The sequence below is a fragment of the Furipterus horrens genome, unplaced genomic scaffold (assembly GCF_987537825.1).
Source record: "Furipterus horrens unplaced genomic scaffold, mFurHor1.1.pri manual_scaffold_7, whole genome shotgun sequence".
In the NCBI taxonomy this organism is placed as follows: Eukaryota; Metazoa; Chordata; class Mammalia; order Chiroptera; family Furipteridae; genus Furipterus; species Furipterus horrens.
Window position 1 is genome coordinate 97,799,137 of NW_028327177.1, and position 25,814 is coordinate 97,824,950.

General features: G+C 37.5%; 2 protein-coding genes across 6 annotated transcripts in view; both read left to right on the forward strand.

Annotated features, from left to right (window-relative positions):
- Positions 1–25,814, forward strand: part of SFMBT1 (Scm like with four mbt domains 1) — a 124,466-nt gene that overhangs the window by 48,084 nt on the left and 50,568 nt on the right. For 2 of the 5 annotated variants that reach the window (XM_090284028.1, XM_090284027.1), the window contains exons 2-3: positions 9,334–9,495; positions 16,894–16,988. In XM_090284028.1, the coding sequence (XP_090140154.1) occupies positions 9,456–9,495; positions 16,894–16,988 (135 nt within the window). In that variant the 5' untranslated portion in view covers positions 9,334–9,455. Of the gene's footprint in view, positions 1–9,333; positions 9,496–13,760; positions 13,808–16,893; positions 16,989–25,814 lie in introns of all 5 variants that reach the window. The other 3 variants (XM_090284031.1, XM_090284030.1, XM_090284029.1) reach the window with 3 other exon arrangements.
- On the forward strand, positions 16,936–24,195 carry LOC150004849 (C1GALT1-specific chaperone 1-like). Its single transcript, XM_090284033.1, has 3 exons — positions 16,936–16,988; positions 21,813–21,862; positions 22,761–24,195. Exon 3 carries the CDS (start codon positions 22,978–22,980, stop codon positions 23,932–23,934), a length of 957 nt encoding a protein of 318 aa, XP_090140159.1. The 5' UTR covers positions 16,936–16,988; positions 21,813–21,862; positions 22,761–22,977; the 3' UTR covers positions 23,935–24,195.

Sequence of the window (25,814 nt, forward strand, 5' to 3'; positions counted from 1 at the left end):
CTGATTACAGGCTAGCTATATCAAAAATTGAAGGAGACAGCCACAGACTGTGGATGGCTGGTAGTCTCAAATAGTCGGCCTAGGGCCAGACTAGAACACTATCTGACATCACCAGGGGCGGATCCAGAAAGAGAAGATAGTGCACCTGTACAACAGCATACGAGACATGGTGGGCAGAGTGATTCTCGGATAACCAGCTGGAGGGAAGGACCCACCAAAGAATGATCCAACAACAACCAAAACCCAATTATAACAAAAGAGCCCATTTAAACGGTATAAAGAGAATCCCAAGAGCATTCCAAGAGCATCAAGTTCAGTAGATAAAGGAGACTGCACCACTGAATCCCACAGTTCTCCTACCTCAGAAGGTCATACCGCAAAGACATGGAGTGAAAACAGAGCAGTCTAAGGAGCAGAAACAAACAAGAAGAATCACCTAAAATTAGGAGACAAGCAACCCTATTGAAAGGAAAGGAGGATTGCCTAGAAAGAGTGCTGAATGAAATAGAGGCAAACAAACTCTCAGACACTGAGTTCGAAAAAAATGGTTATAAGGATGCTCAGTGAGCTCCAGGGAAGCTCCAGGGAACTTAATGTGAACTACACCAGCATGAAAAAGGACATAGAAACTATCAGTAAGAGCCAGAAGGAAATGAAGAATACAATGCAGTGGTCCCTATCTATATCGTGGTTCACTTATCATGGCTTCACTGTATCGTGGGATTTTTTAAAATATTATATTTAATTCTTTATCGTGGATTTTTCGCTCTATTGCGAGATTTTGCAGTACTGTATACGTATGTTGTTAAAGTTACATAGGTTTAAGAGTGTAGAATATGTTTAAGAACATAAGTAGTGTTTATAAAAGTGTGGAAAAGGTTAATAAGGGAGTGGGAAAGGTTAATAAGGGACTGGGAACAGTTTATAAGTGTGTGGGAAGGGTTTATAAAGCCTTAAAATATATATAAATACTAAAATAAATGTAAGGTTCCTACTTCATGGGTTTTCACCTATTGCGGGGGTGTCTAGAATGTAATACCTGCAATCAGTGCAGGAATACTGTAATCCATCAAGAAGATATAACCCTTGTAAACATTGATGCACCTAACATAGGAGCACCCAAATATATAAGAAAAATCTTGGAGGACTTAAAGAAAAATATCAACAGCAACACACTCATAGTAGGGAATTTTAATACCCCATTGTCAACAATGGACAGATCTTCCAAGCAAAGAAACACCAAGGATATTGTGGCATTGAACAACACTCTAGATCAAATGGAGTTAATTGACATGTACAGAACCTTTCACCCCAAAGAAGCAAAATATATTGTATTTTTTTACTATAAGACTCACCTGACCATAAGATGCACCTAGATTTAGAGGAGCAAAACAAGAAAAAAAAATACTCTGAACCAAATGGTGTACTAAAATATTTAATAAAATATAACAGAATAATATTTCAACCATGTAATATGAACAGCAGTCAGCAGCGGTAATAAGAACCATAATCACTGTCATTAACAAATGAGGAGAGACTTTAAGGTTCAAGTACTCTTATAGTTTTCTGGGAATCCCAAGAACTCATCATTGCTAGTGTAAGAATTTATGAAGCTCAGTTGCTCACAATCACTGATAATTACTTTCTTCACTATCTTCATACTGACTGATGCCCTGAGATTCAGCAGTAAAGTGGGACATTTAAGTATCCCCTGAGGTTTCGCATGGGCCCCTGCTTCCTCTTCTAACAGCTGTTGCCACCGTTGACAGGTCAGTTAGTACACATCACGGTCTGTGATGCAATATTTGCTCCATAAGACGCGTAGACATTTTCTCCCCACTTTGGGGGGAAGAAAAGTGCATCTTATGGAGCGAAAAATACAATACATCTTTTCAAATACACATGAAACATTTTTAAAGATAGACCACATGGTAGGACGCAAAACAAACCTTAACAAATTCAGGAAAACTGAAATCATATCAAGCATCTTCTTGGATCACAGTGGCTTGAAGCTAGAAACCAACCTCAAGAAAATACTCAAAAACATTCAAGTTCATGGAGACTGAATAACATGCTATTAAATAATGAATGGGTTAACAGTGACATCAAGGAAGAAGTAAAAATTTCTGGAAACAAATGAAAATGAACACACGACAGCCCAGAACCTATGGGAAACAGTGAAGGCAGTCCTGAAAGGGAAGTTCATAGCAATATGGGCCTACCTAAAAAAAGATAGGATAATTAATCTCAAATAAACAACCTAACCCTACATTTACAAGAACTAGAGGAACAACAACAAAGCCCAGAGCAAGTAGTAGGAAGGAAATAATCAAGATCAGAGCAGAATTAAATGACATAGAGATGAAAAAAACAATTCAAAGGATCAATAAATCCAAGAGCTGGTTCTTTGAAAAGATAAACAAAATAAACAAGCCTTTAATCAGACTCATCAAGAAAAACAGAGAGAGGACCCAAATAAATAAGAAATGAAAGGGGAAATTACAACTGATACCACAGAAATACAAAGGATTGTAAGAAATTACTATGAACAACTATATGCCAAGGGATTTGACAGCCTGGGAAAAATGGACAAATTTCTAGGAACATACGATCTTCCCAGACTGAATCAAGAAGCAGAAAGCCTGATAACAACTAGTGAAATTGAAGCAGTGTTAAAAAAAACTCCCGCCACACAAAAGCCCTTGACTGGACAGCTTCATAGGCAAATTTTACTGAACATTTGGGGGAAAAGTTAACTCCTGTTCTCAAACTATCCCAAAGAATTCAAGAAGAGGGAAGACTCCCAAATTTTTTTTATGAGGCCAGTATTATTCTAATTCCAAAACTAGGTAAAGACACAGCAAAGAAAGAAAAAACTGTAGGTCAGTATCACTAATGAACATAGATGCTAACATCCTCAGCAAAAATATTGGCAAACTGGATCCAGCAATGCATTAAAAATATGATACACTATGATCAAGTGGGATTCATCCCAGGGTTGCAAGGATGGTATACTACTCACAAATCAATAAACATAATACACTACATTAACAAAAAATGAAAGACAAAAATCACATGATCGTATCAATAGGTGCTGAAAAAGCATTTGATAAAGTACAGCACCCATTTATGATAAAAATGCTCTGCAAAGTGGGACTAGTGGGAGCATGCCTCAGCATTATAAAGGCCATCTGTGAGAAACTTATAGCCGACATCATACTCAGTGGGCAAAAATTAAAAGCTTCCCCACTAAGATAGGAACAAGACAAGATTGTCCACTTTTACCACTTATATTCAACATAGTATTAGAGCCCTGGCTGGTGGGGCTCAATGGATGGAGTGCTGGCCTGCGAACCAAAAGGTCACCTGTTCGATTCCCAGTCAGGGCACATGACTTGGTTATAGGCCAGGTCCCCAGTTGGGGGTGTGTGAGAGGCAACCGCAACCAATTGATGTATCTCTCGCACATTGATGTTTCTCTCCCTCTCTTTCTCCCTCCCTCACCCTCTCTAAAAATAAATAAATATAATCTTAAAAAAAAACACATAGTATTGGAAGTTCTAGCTGCAGTGATCAGACAAGAAAAAGAAATAAAAGACATCTAAATTGGAAAGGAGGAAGTAAAACTGTCATTATTTGCAGATGACATGATAGTGTACATAAAAAATGCTATTGGCTCCACCAAAAAAACTACTCAGTCTAATAAATGAATTTGACAAAATAGCTAGATACAACATGACTATTCAAAAATCAAAGGCATTTTTGTACACCAACAATAACATACCAGAAACAGAAACAAGGAATAAATTCCATTTACTTATAGTAACAAGTAAAATGAAATACTTAGGAATAAACTTAACCAAGGAGGTAAAAGACCTGTACTCGGAAAACTACAGAACACTGAAGAAAAAAATTAAGGTAGATACAAATAAATGAAAGCATTTACCGTGTTCATGGAATGGAAGAATTAACACATTGTTGACCGGTCACAAAAAAAATTGATGTTTTCAAGCCTAAATGTTGACTGATAATGAGTTAACTTGTGTTTGCACTTGCATTAGCTTATATAATTCTTAAAACTCAGAGTAATATAGGATTTTGTAAAGGTTTTCTTAATCGTGTTCGATCATGTTTACTTTATTATCAAAAATTATTTTTCTAGATATTCCGGGTTTTATCACAATTTTAGTATTGCAAAAATTTCAAATCTGGTGCATTGTGACAGTGAAGAATTTTTCAATGAATTGTATGCAGACACTTTTTCTGATTGTCCGAGTGACTTTGAAGTATGTATCAGTGATGTGGAAGATGAGATAGTCTGTTGGAAGATAGTTATGAATCTGATATTAGATCACTGAAACAGCAAAAAAGAAATGTGATCGAATCTGAGAGCGAAAGTGATTTTGAAGAAGAGTGGATGGAAAATAACATTACACCAATGTTGGAGGATTATACAAATATTTCTGGTGTAATTGTTGAACTTAGTGATCTACGCACTATCAGTGAAGTGACGGATTTACTTTTTGATAATGATTTTCCTGATTTAATTGCTTCTCAAACCAATTTATACCACCGCCAAATGGAAAAACCTTATAAAATATCTGCTGAATCTTTACCGTGGACAGACTCTACCATAGTAATATGAAGAAGTTTCTCGGTTTATTGATATTGATGGGACAAACAAAAAAATCACATTGGAGAGATTACTGGCCAAGAGACCCTTTGCTTGAAGCGTCCAGATTTCCTAAAACTATGACCAGAATGAGGTCAAGCAAATCCTTACTTTTTTTCAACTTAGTGATAATTCATAAGCTAAATCTAATGAAGACAGACTTTACAAAATTAGGCCTCTTTTGGATTATTTTATTCCAAAATTTCAGTCTTTGTATAGACCTAAACAGGAGTTATTCCTAGATGAAAGAGTGATACCATATAGAGTACATATCGACTTCAGAACATATAATCCGGCACAGATAACAAAATGTGGAATTTTAGTGAGAATGCTTTGTGAAAGTGAGACTGGCTACATTTGCAATTTTGAAATATTTTGAGTGAAGGCAAAAAGCTACAAGAAACTATATTCTCCTCTTAGAGCCATATCTTTATTCTTGGCATCGTATTTACCAGAATAATTACTGCTGAAATACTATTGGAAAAGAAAACAGTGGTCTGTGGGAGAACTGTGGCTTGCCAAAAGAACTGAAACTAAAATCAAAGAATCTTTGGAGAGGAGAAATGATGTTTGTACGGAAAGAACACATTCTTCTTATCACATGGAAAGACAAAAGGCTAGTGCATATGATCTAAACTATTCACGATGCTTCTATGAAATCCTCTGGGAACTGAAAGAGGAATTCTATGGATGACATAGTTAAACCCATGTGCATAGTAGATTACAAATTCATGCAAGGGGTCGATTGAGCAGATCAGTATTTGGCGAACAGCAGTATCTTACAGAAAAGTTTAAAATGGTATAAAAAAGTATCATTCTTTTTGATCAGTTTTGCTTTAATGCATTCAAAATTTAACTACAATTTACAAAATAACATGGGATACAAACAATTTCTACTCAAAGTTGCTAGGGAATGGATAACTGATGATTCAAATGAATGCAGCACAGAACCTGGCACTTCTTCCAGTACCTCTTAAAGAGCTCCTTACAAAGATTCACCTTTCAGGCTTTCAGGAAAACTAAAAGACCACATTTTAGAAAAAACAGTCACTGGCATAAAGAAGAATCCACTAGAGCATGTAGAGTATGCTCTTCAAAAGGAAAGTGCAGTGAAATTAGATATATTTGGAAAACCTGATGTGTACCATTGCACGTGGTGAATGCTATATAGTTTATTATACCAAAAAAAGTTATTAAGTTACATAGAAGATATGTACAAAGTTTCACTTCAATACATTATGTATAAGTAAAATATATTGAAGTTTATTTACATTGTTTCATTTTCATATTCAATTATAAAAAAACAACCAGTTATATGGGATAGCTTTTGTATAAAATTACCAGTCAACAGTGTGTTAACATCATTAAAATGTCCATACTAACCAAAGCAATCTATAGGTTCAACACAATTCCTATTAAAATACCAATGATATATTTCACAGATTTAGAACAATTATTTCAAAAATTTATATGGAACCAAAACAACCCTGAATAGCTTCAGCAATCTTGAGAAAGAAGAACAAAATAGGAGAGAGCATAATAGTTGATATCAAACTATATTGCAAGGCAACTGTAGTCAGGACAGTCTGGTACAGGCATAAGAACAGACATGTAGATCAATGCAACAGAATAGAGAGCCCAGAAATTAACCAATGTCTCTATGGTCAATTACTATTTGACAAAGGATTCAGGAGCATAAAATGGAGTAAAAATATCCTCTTCAAAAAATGGTGTTGGGAGACCTGGACTGGTACATGCAAAAAAATGAAACTAGATCACCAACTTACACCACACAGCAGAATAAACTCAGAATGGATAAAAGACTTAACATCATAAAAGTCCTAGAGGAAAACATAGTCAGGGAAATCTCAGATATCCCATGCAGCAGTATTTTTGCTGATATATCTTCTAGGGCAAGGGAAATAAAGGAAAGAATAAACAAATGGGACTACAGCAAACTAGAGTTTCTACTCAGCTAAAGAAAACATCAAGATGAAAGGTGAACCAACCCTATGGGAAAACATATTTGCTAATGATACCTAAGACAAGGGTTTGATCTCCAAAATATATAAAGAATTCACATGACTAAACACCAGGAAGACAAACAATCCAATTAAAAAATGGGGACAAGACATGAACAGACCTCCAAGGAGGACATACAGATGGCTCATAGGCACAAGAAAGGATGCTCAACATCATTAGTCACCAGAGAGATGCAAATTAAAACCACAATGAGATATCACCTCACTTGGGTAAGAATGGCCATCATTAACAAATCAACAAACAACAAGTGCTGGCGAGGATGTGGAGAAAAGGGGACCCTACTGCACTGTTGGTGGGAATGCAGACTGGTGGAGCCACTGTGGAAAACAGTATGGAATATCCTCAAACTACTAAAAATGGAACTGCCTTTTGATCCATTGATTCCACTGCTGGGATTATACCTGGAGAATCCTGAAACACTAATTCAAAAGAACTTATGATACCTGTATTCATGTTACAGGGTGGAAGGAGACCATCCCCAAATTCCCCACGGCCCATGGTTTTGGGAATAGGGGAAGGGGCAGTGCAGCCTTTAAGGTCTTTACATAGCTATGGCTGGTAGCTAGTTTCTTAGTTATGCAAATAGCTATGGCCATCCACAGCATCAAGGAGATGTGAGGGGCTTTGACCATAGGATGGTAATGAAAAAGCTACGGGGCCTGCATGAGATTCTGCTAGCGGCCAGGTCTGGTCACCACACTGACTACATCACTGCGATTAGGGTTTAAAAATAAGGCGGCAGCCATTGTGCGCAGGGCAGCCATGTGATCTGAAAGAAGGAAAGGAGCCAGGCAGAACAAAAGGCGGCAGCCATTTGGCATGCTGGGCCTCGCGGTTTGAAAAGACTTGCAGAAGCACCACACCAGACCGCCATGAAGTCTGTTGTGAGAAAGAAAGACATAGTGTAACAGCTAGGCATCTTTGTCGTGAAGCTGGTCTGCGGTGAGAAGCAGCAAACAGCCATACAGTAGGGATGATCCAGCCAGGTGGCCTGGGCTAGAAAAAAAGCAGGCACACTGCTGCTTTGATTGTGCTGGCTGTAGCTGACTCAGAAGCATTCTGCCTTGCATACCTGGATTCTGTCTGGACTCTTGGAACTCGGGACATGGGTAGAGGACACTGTCTTAGGACTTATACCTTTCCTGGGCTTCACCGTGATCCAGTGTAGTGCAGTACATGCTTTCCTGGACTTTTATACAGAGGCTGATTACATCGTACACCAGATCCTGAAGGAGATAGCTGACAGATAATGAATGGGAAACTTCTGGCCATGTTTTTGGCTTATAGCCTTTTGGGGAGCAAGGGAAGTGCTGGGTCTCATGAGAGAACAGGGCTCTGAGCAGGAGTGCTCACAGCCCCACCCAGGTTTGAATGTTGTAAATAAAGACCTGTTTTTCTCAACACTAATGTTGGGTCTTACAGCAAGGCGCCATGTGATCGAGCCCCCCTTTGCTCGGAAACATTCATAGCAGCACGATTCACAATAGGCAAGTGCTGGAAACAGCCTAAATGCCCATCTGTAGATGAGTGGGTCAAAAAACTGTGGTCCATTTACACAATGGAATACTATGCAGCAGAAAGAAAGAAGGAACTCCTTTCTTTTGCACCAGCATGGATGGAACTGGAGGGTATTATACTTAGTGAAATAAGCCAGGTGGTGAAATACCATATGATCTCACCTAATACAGGAACTTAATGAACAAACAAACAAACCAACAAAATAGAACCAGAGTCATGTAAACAAGGAACCAGACTGACAGTGACCAGAGAGGAGAGGGGTGGGGGAGAGGGGGGAAAGAAGGGGAAGTATCTAGGCAAGGAACTAGTATAAATGACTCATGGATATAGACAGCAGGGCGGGGATTGACTGGGAGAGGGGTGGTGGTGGGCAGGGCAGGGAGCGCAAAGGGGAAGGGAATGGGAAAACTGTAATAGAACGACAACAACAGAAAAAACCCACACAACTGAAATGCAAAAAAAGATTTATGCAATGTATAGAGAAGGTGCTGTGACCAATCAAATGTGTCAAAAGTGTTTTTGCAAAGTTTCTTGTACAGTTGACATTTTGGCCAAATAATTTTCTACTGTGGGACTGTCTGATGCATTGGAAGATGATTAGCAGCACCCCTGACCTCTACCAACTAGAAGTCAATAGCGGGAGATAGCCAACATACTCAAAATATCCAAATTCATAAAGTTATCTATAAAAATGAAAAATGTGTCTTTAATTTTACAGAAAAAATGAAATGGACTTTTGGGCAACCCAATATTATAATCTAAGTTTAAAGGGTAGTGATTCATTTGTATGTTAATTTCTTGTGATATTTAGATATCAAGGTCTTGATAGAGCACTGTCTACACACACACACACACACACACACACACACACACACACACACACACACACACACACACACACACACACACACCCCACCCCCAGCCTTCAAAATTAGGAAAGGTGTTGGAGTTTTTCTCTAATTTAATCTATCCTGCCCATGTGTTTTTGTATCATTGTTCTCTCAACCCACTGGAGTGCCATGTCTTATGAATGAGTGAACACACTTGGGCTCTTGGGCTTCAGGCTATTTATATGTTCTTTTTTAATTTTTATTTTTTAGCACTTTCATTTGGACCTTTGGATGCCCATTGACGGTTGCTTGAGACCTGCAAGTAATCTTCAGATCATAGCAGAACTGTAAGGCCTGTTCATTGGGGAGGAGATAGTCTATGTGCTGTGGAAATGAACGGGGAGCAGCAGCTTGATGCAGGTATTGGTTTTGGTGAGCAGAATTTATTCTTCAGAGTGCAGAATTATATTACTTGTCCATTACATTGTCTCTTGTCTTTCTAACATGAAACAGGAAGCTCTTTGAATATATGAGTTGTCTTTCACTATACCTGGTTGAAGAAGTAAATAACATTTATGAACAGACTTCTTTTTAAAAACAAATTTTTAATTTTGATACTTTTGAATTATTTTGAAATAATTATATATCCATAGGAAGTTGCAAAGATAGTATTGACAGGTTCCATGTACCCTTTACCAGTTTCTATCATTAATTACTTCTCATTTAAGTATAGTTCAGTGGAAGCCAGGAAAATGACATATGTATAAAGTGTATGTAGTTTTATGTCATTTTATCACATGTGTAGATTCCTGTAACCACCACTTCAGTCAAGATATGGAACTATTCCATCACCACAACGAGCTCCTCTGTTATACCCCTTCATATTACACCTGCCCTCTTTCCCCCAGCCTTCCCTAACCCCAGGCAACCATTAATCTGCTCTCCATCTTTATGATTTTGCCTTTTCAGTAATGTTATATACATGGAAGCACATAATATGTAACTTTTTGAAGTTGGCTTTTTTCACTCAAAATAATGCCCTTTGTATCCATCCAAATTCTTGCATATATGTATAGTTTGTTTCCTTTTATTGCTGAGTAGTATTCCATGGATATACTACAATTTGGTTGACTATTCATCTATTGTTGTATGTTTTGGTTTCAGTTTTTGGCTATTACAAATAAAGTTTCTATGAGCAACAGTATACTATATAAAATTTCACTTTTCTGGGAGAAATGTCTAGGAGTACAATTGCTGGATCATATGTTTAATGAAGAAACTGCCGTACTACTTTTCAGAGTGGTTGTACCATTTTACAGTCTTACCAGTGATGTATGAGAGATCTAGTTTCTTCATATCCTCCCTGTCATTGGGTATTGTAACTATTTTTTATTTAAGTCATTATGATAGGCATGTAATAATGACCGCTTATCCTGGTCTTAATTTCCATTTTCCTAATGGCTAGTGATGTTGAACATGTGCTTATTTGCCCTCCTATATCCTCTTCAGTATAGTGTCTTCGTGTCTTCGGGTTATTTATTTTATTTTTTTAATTAATAATGATTTTTAATTTTAATGTTTTTTAAAACTGTTGTTTTTAAAAAACAGCTTTATTGAGGTATTTTTCTTTTTCTTTTTTTAGCTATAATTCACATACCATAAAATTCACCCTCATAGAGTGTACAATTCAGTGGTTTTCAGCATATTCACAAAGTTGTGTGACCATCACTACTATTTCTAAAACATTTTCATCACCCCCCCAAAAGAAACCATTAGTAGTCATTTCTTACTCCATTCAGCCTCTGGCAATCACTATTAATCTATTTTCTAAATCTATGGATTTACCTATTCCTGCCTTCTTTTGATTAATGTGTACATGGTATATCTTTTTCATTTTTGTACTTTCAACCTACTTATCTCATTATTTTTGAAGTAAGTTTCTTATAATAGCATATAGTCATTTTTAAAAATTTCAGTTTTCCAATTGGTGTACTTAAACCTTTTACATTTAATGTAATTATTGATATGTTAAGGTTCAAGTCTGCAATTTTTGTTCATTTGTTTTCTCTGTTTCTTGCCCTGCCCCCTAAGCTCCTGTGGGTTACCTCTGCATTTTTTTAGAATTCTATTTAGATTCATCTGTGGTGTTTTTGAGTGTCTCTTTGTATAGCTTTTATGTGGCTGCTGTAGGTATTACATTATATGTATATAGTTATTACAGTTTACTGGTGTCATCATTTTATTAGTGTAGAAACTTTGCCTACTTTTATATCTTTACCATCTTTTATTTATAATAAAATTGTCATAAATATTTACCTATTTTGAGAACCATATCAGGTATTAAAATTTTTGTTTCAACTTTCAAACATAATTTAGAAAACTCAAGAAGAGAAGGAAAATGTATTTTAAAATATTTTTACTCTGTCCATTGTCCTTTATTCCTTCCTGATTTTCCAAGATTCTCTTCTTCTGACATTTCATTTGTTTATAGATTTCCTTCAGCCATTTTTTAAAAGAACAGGTCTATTGGTGATAAAATTTCTTAGTTTCCCTTCATCTTGACAATGTCTTGATTTGTCCATTTATTATTGAAGGATATTTTTGCTGGATATAGAAAGAGTTCTTTTTTTTCATGTCTTGAGAAATATTGTACCTCCCTGGTTTCTGATGAGGAATCTGCTTTCATTGGACTCCTTTCTCCCCCACCTCCCTTAAGATAAGTATTGTTTTCTTGATGCTTTCAAGGTATTTTTGTTGTCTTTATTTTTCAGAAGTTTGACTCTGGCATATAGTTGCACAGATTCCTTTTGGCTTACCTTGTTTGGGATTTTCTTAGCTTCTTCCCAAATTTGGAAAAATTTCAACCATTATTTCTTCAAATACTTTTTCAGCCCTCTTCTCTTTCTCTTCTTCTGGGATTCTAATGACACTCATGTAAGATCTTTCATTGTCCCACAACTTCGTGAGGCTCTTTTCATTATTTTTTTTCAATGTTTTCTCTCTCTTGTTTAGATTGGGTATTTTTCTTGCTCTGTTTTTAATTTTAGTGGGTAGTTTTCTTCTGTCCTCCCCATTCTGCTGTGGGGCTTAGTCATGAAATTTTCCTTTGATTATTACATTTTCAGTTCAGAAATTTCCATTTTGAGCTGAGGAGAGATGAGGGATGGGAACAGCCGCAACTCAAAATGCTACAACTCCACTCTTCTAACCATGGTTCAATAGTTTATCTTGAAGAGATGCTTTTCAGTTTGTTCTGTGACATCAGTTAATTTCAGAACTTCGAAATGGTTTATTTTCATTATTTAGCCAGTATTTTTGCTGCTTTTCTGGGAGAGTGGGTTCACTGAGATATTCACTCTGCCATTTAGCAAGTTCATTTGTTTTCTTGTTTTAAATGTTATTAATTCATGAAATACACATACACCACACACACACACACACACATTTCTATCACATTGGTTCCTGTGTTCTTTTGATGCGATGTCATGTATCTGATAGTTCTAGTCCTAGTTTTATGGCATAGTAAGGTTCCCAGGTACCTAAATTGACAAAATGCCATTTTTCTAAACTCCTTCTTTTTCTTCTTCTTCTTCTTCCTTCTTCGTCTTCTTCCTTCTTCCTTCTTCTTCCTTCCTCCCCCTCCTCTTTCTTTTTTCCTCCTCTTCTTCTTCCTTTTCTTCTTCCTCTTCCTTCCTCTTCCTCCTCCTCCCTCTTCTTCCTCCTCTTCCCTCTTCTTCCTCATCCCCCTTCCCTCTCCTCCCCCTCCTCTGTTGTCATTTCTTCTGGGCCTTATCCCTTAGGTGGGTAAAAAATATACATCTTTTGAAGAGAAAGAAAAATCAGATGGCTTCATCTGATATTTACAATTTTAATTTAAAATTACAGGGTTTTTATTCCTTTGATTTTTATGTTTGTATCTCTTCTTTTGGAAATGTATTGTTTTATAATGATGTTAATATCATTTACTTGTTTTTACCCTATAACATTTCTTTAGTTTTTTCAGAATAACAATATTGACATTCCAGATATCAATAAGGTAACAGTGTAGTTTAAGATTTTTCATGGCTTTTGTTGTTAAATATATTCTACTGGTATTTGCAGTCAGAATATTGTATTTTAATATGACTTATAGGAATCTTGTTTTGCCTTTTAATCCTGTTTTGCCTTTTTTTTTTTTTAAATGATTTTGCCACCAAAAGGCATATTTGTTTCAGATCATTTTCAATTATTAGAATTTTTGATTCAGATGTTTCTAAATTGTACAAAGTATCTGCATGGTTATTAAGTGAAATTTTATAACAACATTCCCGCTTTTATCCTGGTACTATTCATGCTTTTTATACTTCTCCATTTACTAGTTTAATTATTTATTTTTACTGTTCATTTAAAAATATAAACCAATTTATATATATATATATATATATATTTGTACCTCTCTCACTTTATACAAAAGTAGAGATACAATAAAACCTGCTTTATAGTTTGCAGGTTCACTTAATATATACTAGAGATTATCCCACATCAGTATGTAGAAATTGTTCTTACTCGTTTTTACAACTGTATAGTACTGGATGTATAAACCATAGATTATTCAGCCAATTCCTTATCAATGGACATTGGGTTGTTTCCAGTCTTGGTATTAGAAGTAGTCCTGCAATGAATAGCTTTGTACATATGTCTTTTTGTATTTTTGCCAGCATATCTTTGGAATAGATTCCTAGAAGTGGGATTGCTGGATCAAAAGGTAAATACATATATCATTTTGATAGATATTGCCAAGTTTTCTTTCACCAGGGTTGTCACATTATGCTTTACCTGCTTAACTATAGCCTCACCATAGAGTATGTTGTCAAACTTTGGAATATTTTCCAATGTGATATTGTATTGTAGTTTTAATTTGCATTTCTCTTAAAATGAGTGAATTTATATATCTTTCCATATGTTTAAGGACCTTTGCATTTCTTTTTGACAAATTCTCTTTTCCTGTGTTTTGCTCATTTTTCTATCAGATTATTAATCTTATTTCTTCTCAGTTTTTTAGTAGTTTTTAACATATGAGAGATTTTGGTTCCTTAGTTTATTGTTTTTATAGTTGTTGTATATTTTTATTTTTAAACTAGCATGCTGTTTCAGGGTCTAGGGTTCTCACTAAGGACCATGAATGTCCAGCCCTGTTATATTTTAGTAATGGAAATTGACTTTCTGCTGGCCCATACTGCTAGGACGTTCCCAATGTAGTCTTTGTTGCCTTGTTATATTTCTGATGAAGAATTTCAAATACATAAAAACACATTGGAAATAATATAAGAATACCCACATACCTACCATGAAGAATTAATAAATGTTAATGTTGTTTAATATGTTTCCATTTTTTTATTATGGTAAAATATCAACTATACACAGTTTACCATTTTAACCCTTTTTTAAAAAAAGTATACTATTCAGTGGCATTAACTGCATTCATATTGTGCAACCATCACTATAGTCCATCCCTAGAATATTTTTTATTTTCTCAAACTGAAGATTTATACCTATTAAACACTACTGACTCCCCATTCTCTTCTCCCCACAGTTCTTGGAAACCACCATTCTTCTTTCTCTCTCTATGAATTTGACTACTCTAGGTACCTCATATAAGTGGAATCACACAGTATTTGTACTTTTGTGAGTGGCTTATTTCACTTAGCATAATATCCCCTAGGTTCATTCATGTTGTATTATGTGCCAGAATTTCCTTCCCTTTTTTTTAGGGCTGACATTGGATGGATGTATCACATTTTGTTTAATTTATTAATCTGTCAAAGGACTCTTGAGTTGCTTCCAGCTTTTGGCTATTGTGAATATTGCTGCTATGAACATTCATGTACAAATATCTGTTTGAGTCTCTGCTTTCAGTTCTTTTGGATATATACCCAAAAGCAGAATTGGTGGATCTTATGGTAATTACATTATTAATTATTTGAGAAACTGCCATATATTTTCCACTGTGACTATACGATTTTACATTTGCAGACCAGCAGGGCACAGATACTCCAATTTCTTATATCCTTGCCAACATTTATTTTCTACGTTTTTGATTATAGTTATGATCTGGGTGTATGGTGGTATCTTGTTGTGGCTTTGACTTGCCTTTTCCCTAATGATGTCAAATATGTTTTCATGTGTCGTTTTCATTTTTAAAGAGAAATAAAACACATTTTATGCCTTGTTTGTACTTCTCTTTTAATCCTGTTTTCTCTTCTCCATACCCAAAGGTAGCACCATTTTAATTGATGTATATTCTTCTCATTCTTGTTTTTATACTCTTAACTAATATGCATGTATTCATAAACATACTGCAAAATTCTGTTTTGAAGCCTAAATTGTATTATCTTGTGCTTTTCATTCTGCTTCTGCCATTTTTACTTGATGTGTTTTTTTTTGTGTGTGTGAGATTTATCTATGTCAATATTCATTCATTCATTTCAACTGCTATGTAGTAGTATTCTATTGTAGGATTGCCATAGTTTATTTCTTTTCCTACTGATTGCTTCTGTCTGTTGCTATTACAAACAGTGCTGTGGTGAGCATCTTGTATTTGCCTCCTTGGATATGTGTGAAGCAAGCACAGGCTCCCCTAGGGTGTACTCATTCAGCAACTATTTATTGCAAACTTACTAGTGCTGGGCATTGTTTTGGGCAGTGGGGATGCATCAGCTGAACAAAACCTTGCTCTCGGGGAGCTTGTGTGAATTGTGATTATTGCATTATGGAATGCTTGAATCTTGGCTCACTTAACAAAAATTTATTGAGTCTCTGCTGTGTCAAGGATAGAGGAGTGGCCAAAACAAAGTTTCTGTCTTCATAGTTTATTATCTAATGGGGAAGATAAAAAGACACGATATACTGACAGATAGGAATGAATACCTTGAAGATAAGAAAGCAGAGGCTGGGGATTTTCTGCTCTGGGTACTGATGGAAGGAAGGCCTTTTTGGAGAGGTGATAATTGAGTAGAGGCTTAAATGCAATGAAAATGTGAATGACACTGGAGAATCAGTCTTTGAGCTAGGGAATAGTGAATGTAAGAGGCTTTGAGGAAAGAACATGATTAGAAAAAAATGAGAATAAACTCAGTGTCACTTGAGTGCAGTGAGCAAACAAGAGGCTGGTTAGGAATGATGTGGCAGGGTGGGTCACAAGAGGGTCAGATCATGTAAGGTCTTTGCAGTGGCTCAGAGATTTTAGATTTTATCATAAATCTGATTTAAAAGGTGAATGATGTCATGGTTAGGCTTTGGACTAGAGAGAGAGCAGTAGGAATGGTGGGGAGTGATTAGATTTGGGATATGTTTCAAACTGGTACCTAGAGAATTTCCTGATGGTTTGGATGTAAGATGTTAAAGAAAGGGAGAAAAGCAAGGATAAGCTCATGTTTTCTTTTGGGATTGAGCCAAACTATCAACTAGTGGTATGTTTTACTTAGCTGGAGAGTACTAAGGAAGAAATCGGATTGAAAACTTAAGTTTGAAATGCCTACCTATTAAGTATCTTAGATATTTGGCATTAGATACTAAATACAATCCAAAGTGGTTACACTCTCACCAGGTTTATATGATCTATTTGGGTGAATCCCAGATGGATCCCAACAGGAGACAGCACGTCACAGTTCTATGCTGTTGAGATACAATGATAATCATTGCACTAAGGGAACCAACCAAAAAACCAGTTAACTTGTTTGAAGTAAATTGTAAGTTAGGTTTATTACAAAGTTTATGTTTTTGTACCTTGAGTTTTCTCTTATTGGGGTTCACATGTTTTTGTTTCATTTTTTTGTTTGTTTGTAATTCCAGATGCTGGATCTGGTGTGGAAGAAGTGGAATTAAGCTGGGAAGATTATCTAGAAGAGACAGGCTCCACAGCAGTTCCCTATGGATCTTTTAAACATGTAAGCAGTAACTGTATTGCTTTACTGTTTATATTTGTTTCCTTTAGTTTACTGTACCATTATCAGAGAGTCTGGAGTTAAGTTGGGCAGTCGAAAGACCTTGAGGACTTCTGGCCAAGATGGAGCCCTAGACAGACACGCTGCATCTCCCTCCACCACTAACAAGGAATACGACTACCTCAAAACTAGAGACAACCAGAAGTTCCAGAAAATCGAGCTGTGTGGAAGTCCAACTGACAAAGATATAAAGAAGAAATACTCATCCAGGCAGCACGACAATGTGATGAAACAGGTTGCCCAAACTGACAAATACCTAAGGTTCCGCCCCTTACAATGTAATGGGTGCAACAGCTCTACCTAAGACAGAGGCAGACAAACATAGGAGCCTGTCAAGATGAGGAGACAGAGAAGTATGGCCCAAAAGGGCGAATGGATCAAGGTTCCAGTGGGAGAACGAAGCGACGAGGAGATAGCCAACCTAACAGATGAGGAGATAGCCAATGTAACAGACATAGAGTTCAAAATACTGGTGATAAAGATGCTGACAGGCTTGACAGATACACTTGAGTACGGCAAACGCAGAAGGGAAGAAGTGAAGGCTATGCTAAGTGAAATGAAGGAAAATTCACACAAAACTAATGGTGAAGGGAAGGAAACCAGGGTTCAAATCAATGATTTTGAACATAAGGAAAGAAAAAACAGTCAACCAGTACAGAATGAGGAAACAAGAATTGAAAAAAATGAGAGGCTTAGGAACCTCTGGAACAACTTAAAACATACCAACATCCGAATCATAGGGGTACCAGAAGGAGACGAGGAAGAGCAAGAAATTGAAAGCTTAAATGAAAAAATAATGAAGGAGAACTTCCCAAATTTGGTGAAGGAAATAGACATACAAGTCCAAGAAGCACAGAGAGTCCCAAACAAGCTAAACCCAAGGTGGACCAAACCAAAGCACGTCATCATTAAAATGCCAAATGTTCAAGATAAAGGGGTAATCTTAAAAGCAGCAAGAGAAAAGCAGAGAGTTACCTACAAAGGGGTGCCTATAAGACTTATCAGCTGATTTCTCAAAACAAACTTTGCAGGCAAGAAGGGACTGGCAGGAAGTATTCAATGTGATGAATAGCAAGGACCTACAACTAAGATTACTCTATCCAGCACAGCTGTCATTTAGAATGGAAAGGCAGATAAAGTGCTTTCCAGACAAGGTAAAGCTAAAGGAGTTCATTATCACCAAGCCATTATTATATGAAATGTCAAAGGGGTGTACTTAAGAAAAAGAAGATAAAAACTATGCACATTAAAATAACAGCAAACTCACAACTATCAACAACTGAATCTAAAAAAATAAAAACAAAATCCATCTAAGCAAACCAGATTAGGAACAGAATCATAGGTATGGGGATCATTTGGAGGGTTGTCAGCTGGGAGGGGGAAAGGGGAGAAATGGGGAAATGGTGCAGGGATTAAGAAGCATAATTGATTGGTACAAAATAGATGGAGGGAAATTAAGAATAACATAGGAAAGGGTGAAACCAAAGAACTTATATGCATGACTCATGGATATGAACTAACAGGGTGGCATTGCTGGAGGAAAGGGAGTTACTGGGCAGAGAGGAGCAAAGGGAAAAAATTGGGACAGCTGTAACAACATAATCAATAAAATATACTTAAGAAAAAAAGAAAAAGACCTTGAGTGATTTTTCCTTTTCCCTCCCCTGCTACCCTCATTAAGAACACTTGACATACCTTTTTAAAAAAATATTCTTTATTGATTATGCTGTTACAGTTGTCCCAATTTCTTTTCCCTTTGTTTCCCTCCACCCAGTTACCCGCCTCCCTCCAGTTGTTCCCCCTGCTTATAGTCCATGCCCATTGGTTGTGCATATAGTTCTTCTCAACATCTTCCTATCTACTCCACTTTCTCCTACTATGCTTCTTAATTCCCGTACCATCTCCCTCTCTTCCCCCCATTACTCCTCCCTGCTGACCTCCCCCCAGTATGTTCCCCGTACCTACAATTCTTTTTCCACTCTCGTTGCCTACTTAGTCTGCCTTTGTTTCAATTCCCTAGCTTCTGTTGTTGGTTGTTGTGATACAGTTTTTGTTTTAATGTTCATAATTTTGATTCTCTTTCTCCTAAACAGTCCCTTTAACATTTCGTATAACAGTGGTTTGAATCTGATGAACTCCTTCAGTTTTACTTTGTCCTGGAAGCACTTTCTCTGCCCTTCTATTCTGAATGACAGCTTCGCTGGATAGAGTAATTGTGGTTGTAGGTTTTTGCTTTTCATTACTTTGAATATTTCTTGCCAGTGTCTTCTTGCCTGCAGAATTTCTTCTGAGAAATCAGCTGATAGTTTTATTGGGACCCCTTTGCAGGTAATTCTCTTCTCTCTTGCTGCTTTTAAGATTCTCTCTTTATCCTTAATTTTTGACATTTGGATTATAATGTGTCTTAGTGTGGTTCTCCCCGGGTCTAGATTTTTGGACCTCTCTGTGCTTCCTGGACCTGTAAGTCTATTTCCTTCCCCAAGTTAGGGAAGTTCTGCTTCATTATTTTTTCACATAATTTTTCAATTTCTAATTCTTCACTTTCTGGCAACCCTATGATTTGGATGTTGGCCCACTTATCGCTGTCCCATAGGTTTGTGAACCTCTCCTCATTTTCCTCACTTTCTGTTTCCTCTTTCTGTCTTGGATGACTGTTTGTTTCTTTCCTATGTTCTGATTTGTTGATTTGATCCCTGGTTTTCTTTCCCTCACCACTAGTTTTGCATGTGTTTTTGTTCATTTCAGCAGGATTAGCCTTCGTTTCTTCCCCGTCTTGTTTAGATCTGGTGTTAGGTCTGTAAGCATTTTTATAACCAAAGCTCTGAACTGTGCCTCAGAAAGATTTCCTGTCTGCTGCTTCGTTAGACTAGATATTTGCTGTCTGGTCAGCTGCGTCACTGGGATCTCTATCATGATCTGTGCCATCCTTACAGTTTTGTGTTACCTTTGCTTCCTGGGCGGGCTCTCACACTTCCTACGCTATAGGGGGCATAGCCCGTGCTTTTGTCACAACCGAGCAACATTTCTCACCACGCTGTGGCATTTTGTGTGGGGGTGAGGGTCCAAGATGGATTCCTGCCGTTCTCTCTCCACTGAGACCAGGAACCTCCGCCTCCATCCCCACCCCCTTCGGGCCTCACAGTCCCAAGGCAATAGGGGTCTGTCTTCCCCAGCGTTGGAATCACAAGCCGACAGGTCTGGTCTGCAGCTGGGGCTGCTCTTCATGCACTTCTCGCCTCCCCTTAAAAATGGGTGCCTGTGCTTACTGCTGTCCTGCTGCTGCTGCTCCGCCAGCACAGCTTGACCTCTATGCCCCGGCTTCGCCCCCTCCTACCTGATCGGACAAGCACCAGTTGTTTTTAAATTCATATGTTGGACTTCCATTTATTTTCTGGAACTTCTGGTTATCTGGTTTTGTAGTAGTTGTGTTCCTTCTTAGTTGTGGAGTGAGACGGAGCGTGTCAGGCTAGGCCTCCATCTTGGCCAGAAGTCTCTTGTTTGTGTGCCTCTGTGTCTTAGGTAGAGCTGTCGCTTCTGTTTCGTTGTAAGGGGCAGAGCCTTAGGGATTCGTCAATACAGGGCAACCTGTTTCACAACATTGTGCTGTATGTGGAGGAGGGGTCTGAGAGGGAACAATGCCGCCTGCCCAGCATTCGCCCCTTTTCCAGGCACCTCTCCCCACTTCTGTATGGGACTGGTGCCTCTCTAGTTGTTGCCCTGGCTGTCATTCCCAGAGTGGGTGGGTCTGCGGACATTCTAGGACTGCAGGGGCCCTTTAAACAAGCGGACTCTGCTGAGAGACCAGCAGTTTCTGTCTCTGCCCCAACCCGCACTGGTTTGCACAGTCAAAAGCATTGAGGCTTGATTTTCCCAGGTTCTGGGACCATGAGCTGCACAGTCAGGTGAGGAACTGAGAATGCTACCCAGGTGTCCCTCTGACTCTTTAAAACGTGCAACTGCTTTTTGCCGGCCAGCCACTGCTGCCGCTGCTGTCACCACCACACCGTGTCCTCTCCGCCCCAGCTCCACCCCTCCTGCTTGTCTGGATGAGTATTTCTTCTTTATATCTTTGTTTGTTGGACTTCCATGCAGTTTGATATTCTGGAACTTCTGGTTGTTTCTAGTTTTGAGGTAGTTGTATTCCTTCTTAGTTGTGGAGGGAGACACAGCATGTCTGCCTACGCCTCCATCTTGGCTGGAAGTCTCTCGACATACTCTTAAAATTATTTTTGGTCTTGTGTGTTTTCTCCCACTTAATTCAGGAATTGTCTTTTTGTCTAGTCATTAATGTTCCTTTTTTATTTTGTCAGAAAACCTTCTTATAAACTGAAGAAAATGCTTTATTTTCATGTACAATTACATTATAACATTTTATGGCTATCGGTTTGTTCATTGAAAGTAATTTCAATAACATTGTTTGCTTTTGTCACATTGAGCAGAAGCATAAGTAATGGCAGACAGTGAGTCATATTAGTGGCCTGTGCAGCATAGTTTTATGCCCTAATAGCCGAGTTTAATGCTTTATCAATGGACAGCATGTTTGCCTATGTAATTCCTTTAAAATGTAAGAAAATACTTCAAATTTTGTTAATAATTTATATTTAGACCTAGTTTTTTTAACCTGTTCAGCCTTCACTCACTCTTGAAAGACACAAAATTATTGATTCTTAAACTACTTATTTCATGTTTGTCTTAGTCTGTTCAGGAGGCCATAACAAAATAACACAGATTGGGTGACTTAAACAACATAAGTTTATTTTCTTGCAGTTCTGGAGATTACAAGTCTGAGATTGGGGTGTCAGCATGGTCAGTTTCTGGTAAGGACTCTTCTTCCTGGTTTGCAGACAGTGCTTTGTTGTGTTCTCACATGGTGGAATGTGAGAGAGCAGGCTCTCTGGTGTCTCTTCTTAGAAGGACACTAATCCTGTCGGAGCAGGGCTCCACTCTTAAGGCCTCATTTAATCTTTACTACCTTCATAAAGGTTCTGTTTCTAAATATAGATACATTGGGAGCAAGGATTTGAACATAATGATTTTGGGGGTAAAATAATTCAGTCTATAGCATTGTTCAACAGCACATAGTTTCTTTGTTCTAGGATTTACAAAGATACTCAGAATTGTCTATGATTTTATGAACTTGGACTGTATTCTTTAGCAGCTAAAGAGTGCTGCTCTTTTCTGTTCTCATAATATAAAAACTCAATGATAGTAGTTGTCCTTTTGATTATTTCTTAGTTCACTTTGTCTCAAGTTGAAGTGAGAATTACATATTTTAGGTAAGGATTTTATTTTGTATTGCATTGGCTAATCTTTTGTAATTGTTTTCAATATTGTTTTGTATTTTTAAAAAAATGTATTTTCTATTGTTAGCTTTTTAAAAATTATTATTATTTTTTAGATTGTATTTATTTTCAGAGCAAAGGGAAGGGAGTGAGAAAGAGAGGGAAACATAAATGTGTGGTTGCCTCTCATGCGCCCTCAACTGAGGACCTGGCATGCAACCCAGGCATGTGCCCTGGCTGGGAATCGAACCAGCGACACTTGATTCTCAGGCTGATGTTCAATCCACTGAGCCATAGCAGCCAGGGCCCTCAATATTGTTTTAACATAGGAAGTCTGTTAGTGATTTTATAATACCTTTGAATTCTTGTTTTTAATATTACTACTAATCTGATATATATTTATACAAACTTATTTATTTATACTAAAATGCAGATGAAGGACAAATTCCCTCATCAAAATTCTTGGCTGAAAAAATGTCACCTTAGACTTCCAGCCAAGATGGAGGCCTAGACTGACACGCTTCATCTCCCTCCACAACTAAGAAGGAATACAACTACTGCAAAACCAGAAATAACCAGAAGTTCCAGAAAATAAATGGAAGTCCACCATATGAAGGTATAAAGAAGTGGTGCTCGTCTGGACAGGAAAAATGCTTTCTGAAAGCAGTTCATTTTTGAAAGGTGTGATGCTGGGAAGCGTTTGCTGTGCCTTGATCACTATGCTAGGGCACGTTATGATTGGTTATGGAAATAGAATGTACCACCATGAGCATCATCACCTACAAGCTTCTAATAAAGAAGATATCTTGAAAATTTCAGAGAATGAACGCATGGAGCTCAGTAAGAGCTTTCGGGTATACTGTATCATCCTTGTAAAACCCAAAGATGTGAGTCTTTGGGCAGCAGTGAAGGAGACTTGGACCAAACACTGTGACAAAGCAGAGTTCTTCAGTTCTGATAATGTTAAAGTGTTTGAGTCAGTTAACATGGAAACAAATGACATGTGGTTAATGATGAGAAAAGCTTATAAATACGCCTTTGATAAATACAGAGACCAGTACAACTGGTTCTTCCTTGCACATCCCTCAACATTTGCTATTATTGAAAACCTAAAGTACTTTTTGTTAAAAAAGGATCCATCACAACCTTTCTATCTAGGCCACACTGTAAAATCTGGAGACCTTGAATATGTGAATGTGGAAGGAGGAATTGTCTTAAGTATAGAATCAATGAAAAGACTTAATAGCCTTCTCAGTGTCCCTGAAAAGTGTCCTGAACAGGGAGGGATGATTTGGAAGATATCTGAAGATAAGCAGCTAGCAGTCTGCCTGAAATATGCTGGAGTGTTTGCAGAAAATGCAGAAGATTCTGAAGGAAAAGATATATTTAATACCAAATCCGTTGGACTTTTTATTAAAGAGGCAATGACTAATCAACCCAACTTGGTAGTAGAAGGATATTGTTCAGATATGGCTGTTACTTTTAATGGACTGACTCCTAATCAGATGCATGTGATGATGTATGGGGTATACCGTCTTAGGGCCTTTGGGCATATTTTCAATGATGCATTGGTTTTCTTACCTCCAAATGGTTCTGACAATGACTGAGAAGTGAAACAAGAGCATGTATATGATCACCTTACAGGACTTTTGTTGTCAGTATTTGTAGTAACAGCTATGTATCTAACACAGCAGTATGTTTCATTTTTTCCTTTTCCATTTCATGACACTGATTTAATTACATTAAAACTTAGTAGTACACTTTAAATAGGGTGGGTTTTTTCCTTAAAACATGAAAATTTCAAACATGTCGGAAGAAATGTTTTAAAAATAATAATCTTGCAAATAAACCACATATTTATAAATGTATTTGTGATAAATTCTAAATTATTAACATTAAAATTTGTGGCACATTTTAACTGATTGGTTAAAAATTTTAATGTCTTTGGCTTTCTAAGATATGTATATGAATCTGTAATTGTGAAGTTATGATTAAAGTTAAAACTTTAAAAAAAAGTCACTTTAAATAGACAGATTCCACCTTCTCCTCTTTGAATGGTAAAGCAAAAAAAGAAAAAGAAACGTATACATACTCTCTTACTGTCAAATTAGGAAATTTTTTTGTTTTGTTTTGTGTTTTTGCAGAAATTATTTTAGTATGTTAAAATATTCCTTAACGAGCTAGCAATTATTCATGTGAAGGAGAGTCCAGAAAACAGATTTATGACAGTATTAGCCTTATCCTTGATTGGAGATATATTAATTATACAGAAAACATTATTCCCTAGAATAGGTTACTGATAGTCTTAAGAGGCTATGAACTTGGAAGAGCTTTTCCCTGCTTGTCTGGCTGCTCCAGTAAGATCACATGACTCAGTTATAAGGATAGGCATATTTTCTCCTTTTGAATTTAAGACTTTACAACAGTTCAGATCCCCTTTCCTGCATGCAGCAGTTTAAAAGCTTTGTTAATTTGGTCAAAAGACAGATTGTGAGTCACAGATTCATCACTGTTTTATCTTTTTGGACATATATTCGGACACCGACTTTGGGATGCTTTCTATACTCTTTCATTCTCCAAAGGCGGTGCCTTTCCATGTGCAGCCTGTTACCAGCTGGAATGGATGAGTGGCGATTTCTTCACCTGAAGCAGCAACGCCAACCAGCACACTGATGCCCCAGCCTTTGTGGCAGGCCTCCAGCGCTGCTCTCACGACCTTCACATTACCAGTACACTCAAAGCAGACATAGCTCAGATCTCCAGAATAACGGAGATGGATGTGCAAGCCGCTGGCAGAAAGTTTTATAGGACTCAGTTTGGGAGGGAAGACATGGTTTAAGAAGGAATTAGAGATGAACCACATTTGCGGGGAGGACGGGTCTTAGTGAAAAAGCCTTCCTCGAGGTACAAGTCTGGTGGATGGAATAGCATTCACTATGGGTCTTCTAAGCGAAAAGCTTCAAGCTGCTGGGGGAGGGATGCAAATCTTATTAACCAGAGGTTACAGGTGAAGATCCTTTGTAGCCTGGAGCTAGAACAGAAGGAATAAAAGCCCTCCGTCCCTGGGAGAGGGATAGAAATACATGCTGGAGCATTAGAAGTCCTCTACAATTGGAGGAGGGATAAGATATCTGAGAAGTTCTCACCCTCAGAACCCAGGGACACAAAACCTGACTAAGACTGAGGCTTAATCTCAGAAAATCCCCTCTTGAGCCTGTCCCTAACTACCGGTTAGAAAATGTTGTGTAACAAAGATTTATTTGTGGGGGAGAGGAAAGAGTATGGAGAGAGACAGTCTGAGATGAAGTCACAAAGAGAAGACTTAAATCTGAGCATGGAACAGCACACATTGAGGAGAAAAAAACCCTCTAGCAAATAAGCCTATACCCTAAATACTAGAAAACATTAATGGAATTGGAAGCATGTGGTGCACTGTGAGTAATCATAGCTACAACAAAACCCAAATTCAGCTCCACTCCTAACTAGA

Coding starts and splice junctions, on each gene's coding strand:
- LOC150004849 (XM_090284033.1), top strand. CDS start 22,978: ATGCTTTCTGAAAGCAGTTCATTTTTGAAAGGTGTGATGCTGGGAAGC.